The 19,711-nt window shown below is 42.8% G+C and overlaps 1 protein-coding gene across 1 annotated transcript in view; it reads right to left on the reverse strand.

The window, feature by feature from the left end:
• Window positions 1-19,711, reverse strand: part of rnf43 (ring finger protein 43) — an 81,724-nt gene that overhangs the window by 20,476 nt on the left and 41,537 nt on the right. Inside the window, exon 2 of the mRNA XM_084565332.1 lies at window positions 13,584-13,697. Within this exon, the coding sequence (XP_084421458.1) occupies window positions 13,584-13,697 (114 nt within the window). The remainder of the gene's footprint in view (window positions 1-13,583; window positions 13,698-19,711) is intronic.

Here is a 19,711-nt window from a genome sequence, read left to right on the forward strand (position 1 = left end):
AAACTTATTTGTTACTCTTTGCTGAAGTACAGTCCAATCACATTTTATATTTACCAGGTTGGGTGGGACTGACACACAATGGATAAGCTAACAGGAGGAACAGTCAACAAGCAACAGCCTTTCAAAGTATTTCAAGCGGCTTTCAAAGTTTAAAGTCTTGCTAAACATTTCTTTTTATTAGATTTCAGCTTATTAAACAGTTGCAGTTCCAACTTACAGCATGATCTAAATCGCAATATTAAAGGTGCTTACCCTTTGCTGCAATGTACATCAAAATGTATTCCCCTTCTTTGAGTCATAACTGGGTTACCACTAATTACATGTGTTTTTTCAGATTTTTATATAATAAAATATGATTTAAAAAAATTGATACTGATGTCCAGATGGAAAAGATAAATCGATTAAGAAATCACAGAACAAAGGTGATTCTTATATGTGTGTTCAGTATCAGTTTGTTCAGTCATGGATACACTGCAGATCCATGTTCAGGGTTAATCTGGCGATGAGTTATAGTAACATATGATGTCAGTGTAAGGGTGGGTGGGGCACAGCGTTTGATTTGACAAAAACAAATCTTTTTAAAGATTTGAATGAAATGAAATGAAATTAGTCTTACTAGTAGTTCAGCTCATTATTTAACGTCAAAAACCTTCAGGAGAGCAGAAGTGGAAAATAAAAAGTTAAAATTTAAGTTATTATTATGTATACGTATAACAAACTTTCATACACTATAGATTAGCTGATTCCACTAAAGTTTTAATCTAGTGTAGCCAGACTCATTTCTTATCAGAATATGAGTCTGGTAACACATCATTTGGATTGATACAGAAGATAAAATCCATCTGCATGCAAATGAATGATCCAGCTAACAATCAGAGCCGTTAAGTTATAAATAAATTCAACTCCACAGATGACCGTCACTGCTTAAAGTCCGCCCAAACAATTTGACTGGCCCGGCAGATCTTTGCCAGAGCTTAATCAGTTATAGGGGGTGAATCCAGACCTAACATTTTTTGGATTGGTGGAAGTTGTGCTGGCTTCCAGGCTTCTGTATTCCTGGAACAAGTAAAACTACATTTAAAACCTAGTGTCATATGTCCATATCCACTTTTCATAAGACTAAACGTGACAAAATTGCATCTGGAACTTTTTAAAAGGGACATACTTTGCGATCCAGACACATGCACAAGCAGGTGATAGTCCAACTGCTTCTATTTTGGAGAGGAACTTCCCACCGGGCGGCACTGCAGACATCTCACTGTTTGGGTACAAAAGTCTTGCGGTGATGCTGTCGACAAACTCCGACCGGACTGCTGAATCAGAGCAGCATGTGTGAGCTCCACATGTCTACACTAACTATGCAGAGCCAGTACACAATGTCACTGCAGCGAGCGGAGAGAAAATGGGAAGAGCAGAAAAGTGAGAAAGGGAGAGCAACAAGCTGCTAATCGCCAGTCGCTGGGAAAAGAGAGCCAGCATCTGAAAACATCACCTCGCAAAGCAAACAACACCTCCTGCAGATCTTACGTACGTGTGGGAAGAAGGGTTCGCCGTGCCATCGGCTCGGAGTCAATGTTTAGCTTAGCAACGCTGGCATTGGGTGAGACACCGACAACATATGACAGGATGAGTGGAGGGAGCGCAGCAGAGCGGCAGACACTCTGCAAATCACTCACACCTCATTGGCAGGACTGATGACAGCGCTGAACTGAGCTGAACGACAACAATGCTGCAGGTCAAGGGGACATCTGTTAAGCTGTGACTCACAGTCACCGGCAAGTTGAAATGTGTACGACTGATTATTAATATATGCTTGCACTTTTACTCGTGCGTTTGCAGCATCTTTGGGTCAGTAAGTTTTGTTTTGTAAATGCAAGAATGCAGCAGAAGTGAAATATGACCTCCGATGAATTTACTTCAACGGCTTTCTCTTGGCATAAAGTTGACTTAAACAACAATTCAACTTCCATATGTCTTTAAGTAGACTCACTCATTGCTCAAGAGGTCAGAAATCTGTCACTAAGCAGCCCAGCCTACTTTCTTACCCCCAAGGCGAGACAAGAGGACCTCATTCATTCCTTCTGTCCCCTGATGTTTCTGTGATCACCTGCTCACCTGAACAGACACGCTTAATGCAGAGGTCACCGAACTGACTGCACCGAAAACCACACATCACCGCAAAATGCAAAGCACACCACTTGCTTTTAAAGCGGCGACAAAAAAAGGAATGCACTTTCCCGTTAAGTAGGGAAACCTGAAGTATTCCTCTCATTGTTGAGCTGCTCACAAAGCAAAGCTCTGCGTGAAAGGTCTTCCCCAGCTATAGAGGCTTGTTCAAACGCTCGCTAATCTCCCCTCATGTTGCACAGCCCTTTTGTGAAAAGTACACCGCGGTACAGTATAGTCACCGCCACACCCCCGTCCACAGATTCTGTGTCTGTGAACTCTTGCCGTAACCAGCCGGTGACCTCAGCAGGAAGTTACTCTCAGATCAGTAGGCGCTCAGGTGATCAGGGCAGGAAACCGGCATCAGCAACATTACAGTATGAATACAGCAACTGTCTGTAGCTAATGAGCAGAAAATCTTCCAGAAATTGCGCCTGCAGGCCTCCAGAGACAAGCTGAGGTCAACAAGCAGCAACCCAAGGCTTGTTGCGGTGGAGCTTGAAAAACATTGGCGCTCTTCTTTGTTTAAAATATTCTTTGGCGGAGTCCCATGGGAATGCACACTCCTGCGTGTTTGACGACAGCACAAGACTTATCACCCTGTTTTCCTGTCCGCGGAATTCTAAAACAGCAGATTCTCCATGAATATCCAGGACAACCTGCTGCCAATTTGCACTCTAGGGCTTTGTGTCTAGGCTGCCTACAGTACAACTGGTCACCACTTTCTCTGATAGTGTGCCTGAGTTATTTCTGCACTTCCCTTAAGTGATTCCTGTTGAGTTCTAGATGTGTAAGTGGTGCTCTGACCATAATGACAATGATTTGGGTTAGAACTTATAAAAGTTATGTCAAGTTTACCCACTTCCACCTTCCACAAAAGGTGGAAAGTGATTCTACAGAGGAACTCCAACATCAGCATCTTTATATAGTTTGTTATTGATAACTCTGATGCTCCCATGTTAGCGCTACACACACATTCATCTTTACAGTTAAATACAAATACGACTCAAAGGTAAAGACTACCGTTCTCCAGCCATGGTAGTGACTAGGCTTTCACCAAAATGATATTAGCATGCTAACATCCTAACAGTGACAGTTACCTTAGTTTAGTGAGTTGACATGCTAACATTAGCACGAAGCCTAAGGCACAACTACACTGGTCATTTACCTTTGGTGCTTTGAGTTGTTGTCTGATCATGTCAGGCTCAGATAGCTATGAAGAGACTAATGCTAATCCACAGCTAGTAGCTACAACAGAATCATCCGTCCATAAGATACATCCATTTTATTCTGTTCAGATGTATCCCAGGTACAGGACAAGCAGTTACAGATGATGAATGAATGAATGAATGATTGTTAACACAACCACTAAACTAAAAGTACATTAAATCTGCATTCCAGCCCACAACATAGGGACTTATTGATACCAAGTTTCATTTAGCTAGTCTGCTGCTATCTCACAGTAACACACACACATACACCTAATATACAGCACATGTGAACACATAGCACGCGCCTCGGCCAACAAGTCAAGTTGCCGTTTACATCTTTTACATGAAGTTTGTACAGACTATATATTACATGCAGTGACAATGGTTTTGCAGAATATTCCAATGTCACAGGTTTACCTTTTATCCTATTACTCATTTGTGTGACATTTTGTTATAATTACGCCTAAAAATCAGCTCAACTTTCCCCACCCACAAAAGTTGGTCTGGGTGGATGAATATGCCCCTGGCAAGGATTTGCCTGGGCTAATTAAATTGTTGGGCAGGCTTTAAGCAGTGATTGACAAAAGAATAACTGTGAAGTAGTCATACAGGTCATCTGAGGGCTGTTGCTCTGATTGGCTGTAGGACTATCAAATTGTGTGCAGAGGTATTTTTTTTCTCTATATCGATTCAAACACACCCCATAATGAAATCCAAATGACGTGTTAACAAGACTCACATTTCAACAAGAACTGAGCTTTGCTTTGATAAGCTAGGGCCAAAATGTGTTTTGTGTGGTCACCATAACCTTTGATCTTTGAACACCAAATTCTAATCAGGTCATCGTTGAGTTCCAGTGGACGTTTGTGCCAAATTTGAAGAGATTTCATCACGGCGTTATCGGGATATCACATAAACGAGAATGGGACGGACAGCCAAAAAACAGAGAGTCTCTGGCCACAGCTGTCGCTGGCACAGAGGTATAAAAAGGGGACTGCAGCTGATGTTAACACAGTTTGCAGGACGGGGTGGGGTTTCTGCTTGTGTAGGTGGATAAGGGAACGGTCTGACAAAGGTGCCCATTGTTCGGCTTTATTAAAAAACCTGTGAGTGTTTGATATTTGCATCACTGTGAAAAGAGCACGAGACAGAGGCTCAGACAAATACGTCCACAGTCAGAACGCCATCTGTCTCAGAGACAAAATAAATAAAACAATCCTTGGAGACCGGCTAATCAAACTACAAATTACATCAGCAGTACAGTAAGAGGCGTAATGAGCACACTGACTGAAAAGAAGGCAGTCATTAGGCTGCTGGACTCTAAGCTAAGTACTTCCTACTGAGTTATCTTCACATTGATATGGTGAGCTAAGTCACATCCTAACTTTAGCACAGAGGAAATGGGAGGGAAAAACTGCATCTTCAGGGTCAAACAAGTCACAAACAGAGGAATGTGATTAGTTAGTCGGTTAATCTTGCTGTTTCAAAAGAGAAAGAATGACATTCCAAAGAATGCCAGAGTGTCTGAAGAGTTAAAAGAGGAGAAATATTTGGGGCATTAGTGTGTGCAGCACTGTATGAAGATAACGTCCATTCACTCTGCTGCTTGAAAGAAAGGGAGACTTGAGAGAGATAAGCCCAGAGCTAAAGCTATATCACTTGTGAAGCGGTTGCATTCAAGATGAAATGATCAAAGCCGTGTAAACCTATCTGACAAGGAGCAGAGGGAATATTACCCTCAGGATAACAGGAAGAAAGAGCTTGTACCTTTTGCTCAGAGGACTGAAAAACAGATTTTGAACAGTCCCCATGTGGTTTTCAAACTTTATATGCAGTGATTTACTGTTTATCTCATACTGGAAACCGTAAGCATGTGTGGTGTTTTTTATGCTTCAAAGCTCAAAAGAATAGTTTGAGCTGCATGCCATGGTTTAAGAGGTGTATAGTCCTTGCCGGTCGATTAGCAAAGCGCGGCCAAGGTTGCAAATGTTGGTGGGTCCAACTTTAACCAGCCAAAGAAGGAAAAAGAAAGCCATAGTTTATCCCTTTGAAGACAACCGTGCAACTGTTTGGCACTGACAAGCAAATAATGAATTTTCTTGGGAGAGAAATCAAAGCGAATCCAGAAGTCTGCTAACACTGACGCATTTCATACCAGCCAAAATGTCCATTGTGTACCTGCTGCTTTTTGCATTTACTCTCAATAGCTGAAATACCCCCCAACCCCCCTTTTTCCAGATGTTCCCTGTGTTCCTCCTCCTTGACTTGTCTCAGATGAGCTGGAGACGTTGGACTCGGCTACCGAAGGAAAAGCAGCCAAAGGCAGCTGCCATTGCATTTCCAGCCCCTGTCAGTCGCTAAAAAACAGCAGGCAGAAATAGCCTGAGGTCAGTGTCACCCCCTACAGACAATAAGACACAAGGAGACAAAAACACTGTCACGGGGGCTATGATTTATTCCCCCCCTCAACGGGCTTCCCTTCTTTTCAACCACTTCCTCTCACTTTGGCTACTCTTCCTGGCCTCAAAGTTTCGGCCACAGTGGAAGACTGATTTAACCATTAGCCTTTATGACTTAATATTGTTATTTGTTCTTTATTTACTTACTCTAAAGCTGCAGATGGATTTGAAATTCTAATGCAGGCAAGAACAAAACTCCAGTGGTTATCAGGGACTTGTACATTTATACAAAAACTGACAAAAGTAACAATTGACGATTATGAAAGCAAAATCTAAGAATTTAGTCAGTTTAGTTTCAACATTCAGCTTGATATTTCTATTAAATTAAAAAAATAGATATACATATAAAACTTTGTACATTTCTTCTAATTTCTGATCAGTTAATAACAGAAATGTTTTAATTTTCCCTTTATCACCAGAAAGATAACAAATTAAAACTTAATGCTACTCTTTAATTCATTTCTTATTTTTCTCCTCATGAATTTAAGATTTGTTTTTGTAGTTTAGTGAAACTTTAATCTTTATACCTATTTCTGCTTTGATAATAACAATAATAATAATAATAATGAGAAAATAAATGAGTTTTCTCAAGGACTGTTTCCACAGTATCTATTAACTGCTACACGTCTTTAGTCACTCTTGGGACTCTATATTTTCCCTGAATGTTTAGATAAATCACAATTTTCACGGCGGTGCAGGGAGTGAAATGCGTCGTCATGCCAGTAAACTGGTATTTTCCGGTTTGTTACTCTGTGACTCGCTGTGGGCAGCAGTGGGAGGAGAGGTACGGCAAAGAATGCCGAGGCGCCAGTCGAACACCGCATTGCAGTCTTGGTGCCACGGTCCTCCATTCACGAGCACAAGTCAGGTCGACAGTTCAGAAGACCTTTGATATTTTGGCCACTTTATTTGTTGAAGGCACGCTCATATAAAAGTCCTTAATAACGTCCACTTCACAGAAATTTCAAAGCAGCAGGTATCTCTTCCATCTGCTGCAAGTGGAGTGATGTTAAGCAATGTCAAGCCACAATTACACGCTGCACTTCCATTTAGATTTTGTGCAACAAGCACCAGGGAGTTTCAAAATAACCACAGAAACACTCATGGTTATTTGCACTTCAAACCTGACATTTTGATAAATCATTCTGCAGTTTAGGCAGCAAACCAACAAGTAAGCTGGATACTGACACACTGAAAGCATCCCATGAAAAATTATAGATCAATTAAAACTTCTCTCTTTGTTCATAACTCCCTCAGGATCCATCCATTCCTACCAATCCTTCCCTGATGTCTCCTTCCAAAACAGCAGGTCACCAGGGAAACGGCCGCACAAATCACCTTCTTTTTAAAGTCTTCTTAAGTGTCGCCTGGAGGGAGACATGTTGCTGCGATCGCCAACATGACACGACAGAGATTGTTCAGACTAACTTTTGTAGTTGTGTTCCCAGAGAGAAAAAAAAAAATTAATTATCATTACAAGGATGAAGGTCATATGATCTGTCGTAATATGAAGATAGCAGGCAGATGTTTTAAACAGACTGAATGTCGTTATTTTTGCATGGAAAACCAAAATCTAACAGAAACTTGAAAAATATATTAAAATCCAGCATGCATAAACGTAGGACGAATTTTAACTTTAATCTTACACATATATGTGGGACTGAACTGGAGATATAGATACTGTATGAATCATTACAAGGACAAATAAAACTGTGCACAATTATGCATCAAACCATTATGACAACGTGATTTTCAACATGCCCACAAATAATGGCATCAACAACAGGCATCACCAGCCCGTGATGATATATTTTGGCTGCTGTGTATCTTTGTTCTGTTGAAACACTGAATGCCCCACTCAGAAACTTATAGGATTATAGGACTGTAGGATTCCCAAACAGTCAGTGCGTCATGACGGGGACTGTCTTGTATTTAAAAGGTATAGAAGTATTGAATGTGATTGGTCATGACTGTCAAACCTCTAACTCTCCCAAATATAATCTGTGATAATATATTCTTTCTAATTCAAAGTGTGTTTCCAAGTGGGCCACAGGTGCACTATGGCAAGTCTAGTCACGAAAATAACATGACTTTGATTTGCGAACTAAAAGTGGGCTAGGGCTAGTGGCTCTGTTAGCTTTCAACCTATGCTCTATTCACATCATACTGTTTAATATGATTAATGTGATTACATGCAGAGACCGGCTGCATTATAAGTCGACAATATTAATATAGTGAAAAGCATTGCAGGCACATTTACAAAACGTTGGATGATTAAAAATGCACCAGGGTCACTAGTAAAAATGGTCAAGTTGGGTTATACACTGCTTGTCTGTATATGGCTAACGTCCATGGTCAAAACAACAATGCTGACATTATCACTTTGACAGTAGCAATCTTGAAGACTTTTAAATGAATGTTAACTTACTATTTATTGAGGTAAATGATGTAACACAGTGCTGACTGGACCTATGACCTACCTACATGACGTCCTGAAGAAATGCTATATTAAATTACTCCTAATGTAACTTAATCATATCTGATATGACAGATATTTGGATATGAATGCAGAATGTTAAAAAGGTAATCAGTATCTATCTGTCAAAGGCTGGCAAGTTGACTTTTATTATGAAGTAGCCACAGGAAGCAATAATCAAATATGCATCTATAAATCAAGACGTTTTTTTGTTTTTTTTATAAGAAGGAGCAGCCCCAGTGAGCTGCTGGATGAAGAGCTGCAGACGACAGGCTGCACGCCTCCAGCTTGTCAACAAGGTAACCGACTCAGTTCACTGTTTTCTGCTGTTTGCAGATTCATGCCGTGCGCAAAAGAAAATCACAGCTGCTCACAGAGTAAAGACAAAAGGACAATTTGCATCAACTACCGTGATCGCCAGTAACTACAGTCGTCACCAAATCAACTGAAATGTTTGAAACTGCCACTTTTAGAGGGTTAGCAAGCAAACCTTAGATATTAACAATTGTTAGGATACAAAATAGAGTCGTATATCATAATTTTAACCTGGTAGTTTGTACAGTGTAAAATGAAGGGCTAAACTAAAGAAACTACATCATTTTGGACAAATAGCACCATTAGCTTGATGCCTATCATCTTGTTTTAGGCCAGTTATTTTGCATGCAGTACAATAACAAGCAGTGATAATTTCGTTGACGAAAAATTTTCGTCATAGTTTTAGTCAACGACCTTTTTTTCTCTGACGAAAACGAGACAATAACTAAATAAGAAATGCTCAAAGACTAAAACTATGACAAAATTTATTGACATTTTCGTCAACGAATAAAAACGAGACTAAAATATTTGACATGGACGAAATCCAATCAGAACCACTTTTAGATGGTGAAGCTGGACGACTTGGAAAGACAACCAATCAGAACAAACTCTGGAGAGCGGTAAGACGCTCATTGATGGTCGGTAGACTGCTACAAGGGTCATCACATGCATGCACTCAAAGTTTTTTATTAACACCGCAATATGTCACAGCTGGGGAGTAAACGGAGGCCAGATATAGGGACTCATTTCCAGTTTACCATTACTGAAAACGAGACGCTTTGCAAACCGTGTGGACCTACTATCGCCGGTAAAAACACAACGAACTTGAAGCGACACTTGCAAGCGAGTTATCTTGAAATCCATACGAAGGTAAGCTAGTTAGCTCGTTAGCTCCAAAATGCATGTCATGACTGTCTATGGTACCTACTACTGTGTGCTGTTCAGTGTTTTAAGTTTCTTAAGAGTTGCTACCCTCGCTTAGCCTGACGAGCCAGACCCACATTAAATGTAGGGTCTGGGCACTCTCCATAGACAGGGCTCAACCGGAGGGGTGGGATAAACAGTTGTCTTTCAAACTCCCTCTCCACGCAATAGGATAACGCTGCAACCAATCAGAGCAACGAAGAAGGTGACGTAGTCAGAGCGACGGAAAAGAGAGTTCCTTTCTCAGCTTAACGTCAAGTCTTTCAGAGTGGCGGCCAAAGCCGATCGAAAGAAAGTTGTTCGCTAGCAGCAGCCATTGCTCTGGTAGTTCTAGCAGGATGGGGAATTCACGCGTAATTCACGGAACTTATGGTCGCAGGTCAGTCGTCATCATGTTAAGCCCGCCCACCGACTCGTGATTGGCCCGGTCCATCTTGGATTTTTCGAAATCTCAAGTCAACGGAGAGTAACTAGACTGCCCCTGGAAGCAAATGTAATTTGCTGCCGCTAGGGGCGCGTCTAGATTCTAGGCTAACCCTCGCTAGTTTTGGTTTATCAAGTGCAAATACAACTGAGGAATTTGCAATAACTAGCAACTCTGGTTACGTTAACGAGCTGTAGCTCAACATGTTAGCATGTTAGCCATAGCAGTTTGTTCAAATAGAATGAGTGAAATCTATGCCAATAAGCATTGCACATTTAAACATTAATACCATTCCATAACAGATGTTTTTTATTTTATCTTCAGAAATACAAGTCAAACTAAAAAACATGGATTACCGTTAACACTTCATATTTTAGCCGACTAAAACTAGACTAAAACTAAAATGATTTAGATGACTAAATTATGACTAAAACTAAAATATTTTCATCAAAAGACTATGACTAAAACTAAATCAAAATTTGCTGTCAAAATTAACACTGATAACAAGGCACTCATTATCAGAGTCGTTTGCCTCTTGACCGCTGTGACTGACACTGTGTTCCCAGTAGGTTAAGAAACAAATTTAGTAAAGAACACTTGGAATAATGTGACCCCGTAACACAAGCACTCATGCGAATTACCACACACACATGCACGAGAAAACCTAGTTAAAGAAAACAGGATTACTGCACAATCAGGCCAAAACCCTTTTCATCTGAGAGGAGCAGAATCAATAAGCGAGGCTTTCTATGAGACTCAACAAGTACAGACACGGGCCAAAGACTCAATCACTGTAAGAGTACTTTTGACAAAACAGCCTCATATTCATGGTGTTTCACAGGGGTTAAGTTTGAGTGGGAGGAAGATTATTCAAAGTAAAGAGAGCTTGGTGTGGAGTTTAGAGTAGTCCTTCTGACACCGCTGTGATGCCCTTTCTTGTTGAGTCATGTGTTGCTGTGGGACTGAACACCTTTCCAAGGCTTTACTGTCATCAAGACAGTAAGGCAAGACTGATCGCTTCTACTGTAGCACAGCACGCTGGCAGAGAAAGCCCGTGGCCTCTGTGTTGTGTTGTGAAATGATGCAAAACCACTGGAGCGGTGGAGGGCTTTGAGTCAGGAATTTGCAAAGAGAAAGCAGCATCTGAATCAGAGAATGATGGGAAATAACTGTACAACGTGGAGGCTTTTTTTTTTTTTTTTTATACCTGTGACTTGAGGTTTTTGAAAAAGCAAGCCACACAAGTAGGGTAATAATTAACATCTGCAGTCTGTGGATGCCAGCTTCTACAAATTGGTTTACATATGAAATAAGTGGGAGTCATTAACCAAACATCAAATGTAACATACCAATGCAACTTTCAAAATTACAAGTTACAAATATGTGAAATTTGAAGAGATTTCTGCTGTTCTTTTACAATAAATATCCAAACGGCATTGAAAAGCATCATAACATTTACCACCAAATATCCTTTACTATCATGGCAAAGACCAGTTCATTCATTCATTCAATCATCTTCTGTAACCGCTTGTCCTGTGAAGATGGGTCTTAAGTGTAAGTCATTCATCCAAGCTCTGCGATGTCGGCCCAATGAGTAAAATCTCAGATATATTAGGTGCACTGGTTTCCGGTTGTTTACAGAACGAGCAAGTTTCAGTATGAGTTCCTATTTAAACCTCAAACTTCCCACCAGTCCCCTAGAACTGAAGAAGATACTCGGATGAGTGGTGAAACGTCTTCTCAAAAAAACTCTACAAGTCCAGTTGCCTTTTTTAAACCTTTTTTACAGCCTTAATTGTTATTGAAGACTTCAAAGTCTGTGCGTCCCTTAGGTAGCAGCACTCATGTCCCGGCTCATCACAGACAAATGTGTGGAAGTGTAGAAGAGGGCGTCAGTAGTGGAGAATGTACCAGGAGAGGGCGACGGTTAAAGGCCTAATGCACCTGTTCAGTTGTTTATAAGGAGAGGGTTCTCAAGATAAAAAAAATATTTAACTGAAGATGAATTGAGATGGACTGTACTGTCAAAAATGCAGCAGACACACTGTGAGAGATACACTAAACTGTTTTCTAAGCTGCAGTGATGCTGTGAAAATGATCCCCAAGAGTATTAAAGAGGCAGAGGCAGACAGAGCAAATCAGCTGAGGAATCCCCCTGCAGTGTTGGATATAAGAGCCTATGAAAGCCAAAATAAAAACAAAGGACAACAATGAAACCTTATCCCTCACGGTTTAGAGCTCGACTTTGTTTGGTTTACGGTCTATTCTGAGTGTATGTGGTGCAACACGAACCCTCTGTGGCTGTCGGGGTATCTATAGATCGACAAGGAGGGCTACAGTCAGACTAAACTGTAAACACGTCCCATCCAGAGACCACGGCTGACCCAGCGCCGCACATCCCAAATCCTCTGATTCATCCTCTTCAAAAGGCCGAGCGCGAACTCATCAACAGCTGCATGTTGAATCCCCAATAAATCCACCACAACCAAAAGCTTTGAATCTCACTGAGGAAGCGAGGATGCAGGTGGCTGCAGTGGAGTTTATTGCAACACATACTTTACAGACGACCAAAACAACAAGAGACCCCCCCCTCCTCTACACACACACACACACACACACACACCTCCTCCCTCCTTCGCTTCTCCTGATTTCAAAGGAGATCTGCAGGGACGGAGAAAGCACTCGGAAGCAACAGCCTTTTGTCGCAGGGTACTTCTGCATGAGGGAGAGAGCGCGTTTTGTTTATGGGACAACACAGTGTTGCCATTAAGGCTTTAATCAAAACTGTTTTGTGGAATCTGCCTTGAGTGACACCCCTCTTCCCCAGTTTGGTTCCCACTGAAGGAGGAAGAAAGGAGCGGGAAAGTGTGGGAATGTCTCTACATCGTCGCCGCGGCGGGCAGCTCCTAAACATGGCTTTAAATTAGGGGAAAAGAAAACACAGGCTAAAAAAAGGCAGTCGCCTAACTATACTCCTGCCTGCTAATTTGTCACCACTTGAAAAACGAGGAAAAAATAGCAACAGTTTTAAATCACACTACTTTAAATTTAGGGTATGCCAGCCAGTGTGTATGGTAGAATACTTAAACACAAGGGAGATTTAGGTCAACTCTGTCAAAGTTACACATACATCTAAACCGTTGTGGGTGGAATCTATGGAGCTCTGGCTGCGTCCATATTAAAGGGAAGCAGAAATGGAGAACACTGAGTGTCTGGTTCTGGCTGGCTGGCTGGGATCGGACCAGTGACAGCTGGGGCTTGAAAGCCTTACATCCAAAGCCAGGGCTCATTGCCACTTGCTACATAGCAGCGCTGAACTAAGCCCACCCCCTCCTGTCCAAGTCCTCATTCTGAAAGATCACTGTCCTGAACAAAACATTAAGCGTCTGCCAAATAATTCCCTCAAAAACAATCTTTCTCTTTAAAGTGAGAATCCAAGAGCGGAAGAGGTACTGGAGAGAGGACAATCTGGTTTATCTGAGTGCTGCCATGCCTGGGAGAGGAAGGGCTCACAGGGAGGAGAGTTTCTCAGACTGCTCAACTGGGAAAAATGCATGAAGCGGCCGGCGCCATATCTGTGTGTGAATGTTCGTTTGTGTGAGCCATACCTTGTCGAGCAGCGGCAGACATCGGGGTACCCTGTGCTCCAGCTTGACAATGGTGATGAAGTCACTCTCTTGTCGTTCATCCTCGCTTGTGTTGCACAGAGACAGAGGATGGTACTGCAAACAAAGAAGTGGCACAAAGAAAGAAGAAGATCAACACATGCAAAGTACAAAAACTGCACTTCTACGCTCACGTATGACTTTGGTTTCTGGGAACTGATGGAGCTGAAAATCCATAGAGATCCAAAAATGAGTTCAGAGGACATGTTTTTTTTCACATTTACGAGGGATTAAATAGAAATGATTTAGATTTTGTTTTGTAAGTTTAGGTCTAAATCTTTTATTAGACTAGTTGTTACTAATATGACAATATAATAGGAAGAATAAATTTTTCCGATACATTTTTCTGCTAACAAGCCTATGGTATGTCACCTTACAAATATCATGGGTACGACCCCAAGACTCAGAAAGACGGGACGACCTTATAAAAGACAGTCTAGACAGAGACACTAAAGCTGCTTTCACACCATTGGAGAACAACAGTTGGACTTGATTTAAGCCTTGATGTGTTAAATCAAGGCGTTTCTTCCTTGAACCGTAACCAGCTGATATCAAGAGGAAAAACTCTGGCACTCTACGAAATCAATTACACGGATGGCGATGTTCACTCTCTCTCAAAGCCTGGAGGACTGAAAGAATGAGAGATAGTCTTTGGTAGGAACATTTGATCCCCTCTGAAAGGGAGGAAATTCGTAGCTGCTGAAAGGCTGCATTTAAGAGCTCAAGGGATAGCAGCGGTGTTTGCCAGTCACAGACATGCTGTCACGGGTACCAAGAGTTGCACGGCAGCAATCTGCACCCGAAAAACACCCGTGCGTCACTACTATGCCGGCAAGACGTGAGTGAGGGCACCCGTCAAGTGCAGTGCCCCCAGATCAGGCTTTCTTTGAGTTCGCAGATCACCCTGCAGCACCCGGTCCCTGAGCTCACCCACACTCCAGTGGAGCGGTTCCACCCTGCCCTGCCTTTCCCTGCCCTTCCCGACCGTGTTACGGGCCCGTCCCGGCCTGGTTCTGCCCCGGTGGGCCCCTTTATGTGGCTGTGGGCTGAGGTCATGGGGCTCCCCCTCATCTCACCCAGCGGAAATCCCTAAATTAAAAAGACCCAAGGGTGACATCAACAGCTGGCACCCCCGGACAGGGGAATTGACGTAATGTGCTGCAAAGGGCTGGTGCATGTCTGTCAGAGGGAGAGAGAGAGAGAGAAGACAAGAAAGAAAGCAGACTTATGGAACCAGGGTGGGACAGGGAGATAAAAGAAAAAGCCAGAAATGAGAGATGGGGGCATTGGTGGGAGGCAATCACCGGGTTGGAAACTGTGCAACGTAATGGATAAAAATGATGCCAAAAAATGTGCATTATGACGAGAGTGCAAGAAAACAAAGAGAGAAGTCAAAATCAATACTACAGTAGCCCAGAATGGACAAACCAAACACAGGGTAAGGGTGAAGAGATTGAGTCAGAAGTAATGAACAGCTTAGCGAGAAGCAATGGATGGATAAATAGCTTGATGAAACCATCCTTAACTACTGCAACTGTGTTGTTTGAAAAAAATACTCTTACACCTCTGAATGAAAACATCCAGAACATGACAGGTGTACCTGTGCTCACATACAGAAACTGCTGAGGATTCTACCCTGAATAATGTTTTCACATACTTGCATGTCGCCTTAATGGCAGCATGAACCCCTGGCCTGGGCTGCATGTGGTGCTGCCAGCTGCCTCTACCAGTCTGCATTTACTAGGCCCAAATTAGAGGCCTACAGTTGAACTTGGCCCTTAACAAAGAAAAAGAAAGGAAATAAAAAAAATCCTTTAATGACACTACTTCACTGATGTCATGACCTCTGCTCTGTTTTTCTATAGATTTGTGGGGAAATGTTGAAAAAGCAAAATTCATCGAGTAAATTTAGATTTTACTGTAAAACAACAACGCTTCTTTGAATCTTTAGGCATTCTTGATCATGTTTGGATCTTGCTGTGATATTAAACATGTCGACGCACGGAGCTGTGCAATCATACCTAATAAAGCAGATAATAATCCCAAAGATGAGCCAAACAGGCTCAGAAGGAGTGGCTGCTTTTAGTTTCCTCTGGCTCTCTGAGGCACTGAGGGCAACCACCCCAATGGTCACAGTGTCTATGTTTTGCATCGTCGACAAGACTAAGCATTATCTTCTATTTTAGATATGCCCACACCACTTACAATCAGATGGCTGCGAACACTCTCCATGTGCCACCATTGGTGCCATTTACCACTTAGAAACACGCTGCCGCTGGACTATAAACAGCAACCAGGACAGACTGAAACGTCTTCATTTGGTTTTTGTATGGCCTTGAGAAAAAGGGGCCTGGGAAACCAAATCACTGAGTCTCCATTTCACAGGGACTAGAAACCACAGAGCATGCAAACAGTTCCCCACAGACTGTTAACAATGCTCACTCCTCCATTCCGCCTCCTCCTCCTCATCTGTCTAGATCTGTTGCAAAACTGACGGGGACATGTCCCTCGGTTCCTTTGTAGCCACGATTAAAGGCATTCCTCTGCAGCTCAATCAAAGACTACCCCAAAAATATTCCCAGGCAAGAATATAACAGCCTCAAAAACAAATACGTGGACCAAAAAAAGGGGAAAATAAATAGTAGCTGCGGTGAGAAGTCAATAATATTTTTTTTCCCCTCACTTAGCCCTGCGGATCTTCTTTTTTCATCTGCCAATAATCAGCAAGAGAGCTTTCTAGTTCATCTGCTGCCAGCAGGGAACCAGGCCCAGGCGGTTATGTCAGTGTGTGTTAAAGGGGGGATGCAAAAAAAATAAATAAAAAAATGGGGGCTTGCACCTCTCATCAAGCTCTACCATTCAGTTACTAGATGATACAGTCAAAGGGCTTCTGAAGAACTACTGGTCAAAAAGCTACCAAAATTGAGCAGTCTGGCGTCGCAGGCAACGAAAGAAGTGCCTCAGTACATGAGCGCTCTATCTTACAACTCGAGACCGAGAGTGAGGAAAGCTAAATGCTGCTTCAATGGAGCTCAGCCCTCAGGCCTGGAAAGCCTGCCAGGTTAGTGCATATCAGGGAAGAATTCAATTAACCCTGTCACATGCAAACCTGAAGGCGCACACACACACACAAACACACACACACACGCACACACACACACAGACACACACAGACACACAGCTTTAAAGGCAGAGTTGCCCTTACACTAAAACCAGGTCTTAACAGGTTTTAACCCTCAAAAAGTTGTGCGGCCTCAGAAGGACGGCCACACAGCGCTTCCACAAGAGCTTGGCCCCGGCATCTTGATAAAAACAAGAACACACACAGCTTCAATGGCAGAGTTTCAAGAGAACGAGCGAGACAAAGAGATTTCATTCGATCGAGAGCCCAGATGTGCACGGCTGAGTCACGTACTGAACAAGTGGGTCAGAACCCAGGAAACGGGTGGTATTTATGTGTGCACACCTGTCCAGTGCACACATCCCCACACGCACAGAGATGATATCAATATATATCAAGTGGAAAAAATCTTAATTGCCGGCAGGTATGGTGAGAAGTTTAACAAACTGTGACCATGCTTGCAACAGTTTTCGTTGCCAAGGTTAGCAGAGACATACTTTACATTACTGTCAAAGCAATACTCAGTGATTTATTTGCGTGTTAGGTCTAACTCTAAGATAAAATTCAATATTGTAAAATTGTCTGTGAAATTTCTGGTTTGTCTCTTTCAAACACACACACACACACACACCTACACTCCCAGAGATTCATAACTGACTTTTATATCAAGGTTTATATCAGATTTTGCTTTTCCTGAATAATTAAATCAAAGCTTTCTCTTACTCAGCTTGGCTCATGCGGGCAGATGCTTTAAGCACAGGAAAGGTGGTTGCCAAAAAGAACAAGAAAGCCCAGTGTAATGGCTGGAAGAGATCAAAATCTGGTTGCCCGGGTTACTGCGCAACACGTGATGTGAACCTTTGCTACAGTCTAACCAATGTGTGGGTATTTTCTTGCGGTTAATTTTTTTTTTTTAAGAAAGGAGGCAGCCTGAGGTGACAGGACGGGTTGAGACACTGACCTTTTGATTCCCAATCAGCCTCTTGGGAAACACATTGAGAAGAAAGTGTGCTGAACATCCGTGAAGTAATGAGTAAGAGCGCACCTATGCATCGTTGCTAGAGGCGACTGAGCATGTGCTTGCATGTGAACATATGTGTGCATGAGTCTACAGAAACATTCTTTTTATTCATTAGCAGTGTCTCATGTAACCTTCACCACCTCCGTCTTCTTTGCATCATGTACATAGGCTGCATGTGCACTTTATTCAGACGTATGTATGAATCCATCTTGTTCCTCCTGCTGCTCTCTTCTCCTCTCTTCTCTTCTTTCTCTGTCTCTGTCTCTACCAGGCTGGCCTCAAGCAGCTGGGTTCCTCCATATGAGCTGGTTCTGCTCAAGGCTTTTTCTAGCCACAGAGGCCTTATGCCTGGATTATGCTTCCGCGTAGTGATCACGCAATGGTCACGCAATGGCCACGCAGTTGCTTGGACGCAGTCGTGAGACCGTGATGGTTCTGCGTGGGGTTTACGTGTCGAAATGCAATTCAATGCCACACCGGTAGAGGGCGCTATGATTTTTTGTGACCGACCGACCGAGACTCTTGTGACGTATCTCGCCTCGTATAGTTATTTACCTTCCGGCTTTTGTCGTAGTCACAGTGAACGATGGACACCGAGACAGAGAGACTGTTGTCCATTCTCAAAGACCAACCAAACTGAAGACTTTTTAAAAATGGCGGTGTTTGAGTGGAAACCGGAAAAGCGGTCTCCAGCGGATGTAGTTAGCGGACCAATCACAGCCAATGCCGCTGCGTAGCTTCTGCGTTGCTGTTGCATCGCCTCGACGCGCGTCGAGGATTTTTGGGAGGTGCACGTCTGGCCCTTGCGTAGGACGTACGGGGGTCCGCAAGGACGTAATAGGTCCGTACGCCCCCTCGCGCTGTGTCAACACGGAAGCATAACTTGGGCTTTAGTGTTTGCCCTAGAGATTTCAGCATCTAGAGACAAGTTGGATTGCTATTGATGCTATATCAACAAAACTGAACTGAACTAAATTATAAACACTGGTGCAACATGTCCCTGTGTGGTTCTTCAGGGGAGTGAGTTACACAGGGCTGGGTGCAGGAGTGTGTGTCTGTGTGATAGCTTCAGGACGGTGCTGAAAGCCAAAGCGTGGAGCTTTTTCTCAAATGTCATATCCGTCCCTGCACCAATAATCAAACAACGCTGGCTTCTACACACACACTGCGGTCCAGCTCTCAGTGCCATAGATGACACAGATACACGCGCCCCAATCAGACATCCTTGTATCTCGTGACCATAAACTAAATAGATTTTACATGAAAGGCTGACATAAGAGGGAGGTTGGACCGTGTGGTGGCAGGGGGAGCAGAGCAGAGGGTCTTTCTGTGTCGGAGCATCTGGAAAAGTTGGCTCAGAGGCCCTCGCCTCGTCTCTCTTTGCAAATGCAAACGAACAGAAGCCATTACTGCTTTGGTCCTGTCAAAACAAAAGGCGTGTCATCTTTCCCCCTGCTTTATTGACAGTGTCAGACCCATATCCAGTAACGGTTACCGCAGAGAATGACTTGGGGAAACGTGATCCCATAATGAGGCCCAAATAATTACCACCAGCCCCAAATTTGCTCGGGCGCTTTCTTTAAGTAGTAGCGCTTCCCCCCAACTCCAGGCCCATCAGACTATCTCAATGCTCTATAAAAAGGATTAGACAGAGAGGAAAGAACCTGGAGAGGGAAGAGGAGTTGGTCTTAAAGAAAGGAAGCTGAGGAGTGAGTCGAGTACTTACACTAGTGGAATGCACATGAGGGAATAACTGTTTTCTGACACATCATATTTCCACAGAAAATACTGCTCACATGTGCCATCTTACACTTTTTCTTTTCTTTCCTCACTTGCTGTTTCTCTTATTTCTATTAGGTAACATGTAGCACAAAAGTTCAACTGGGATGAACTTTGCTCACCAAGGCGCCAATCTGGGTACAGCCGCAC

Source organism: Chelon labrosus (assembly GCF_963514085.1).
Source record: "Chelon labrosus genome assembly, chromosome: 17".
In the NCBI taxonomy this organism is placed as follows: Eukaryota; Metazoa; Chordata; class Actinopteri; order Mugiliformes; family Mugilidae; genus Chelon; species Chelon labrosus.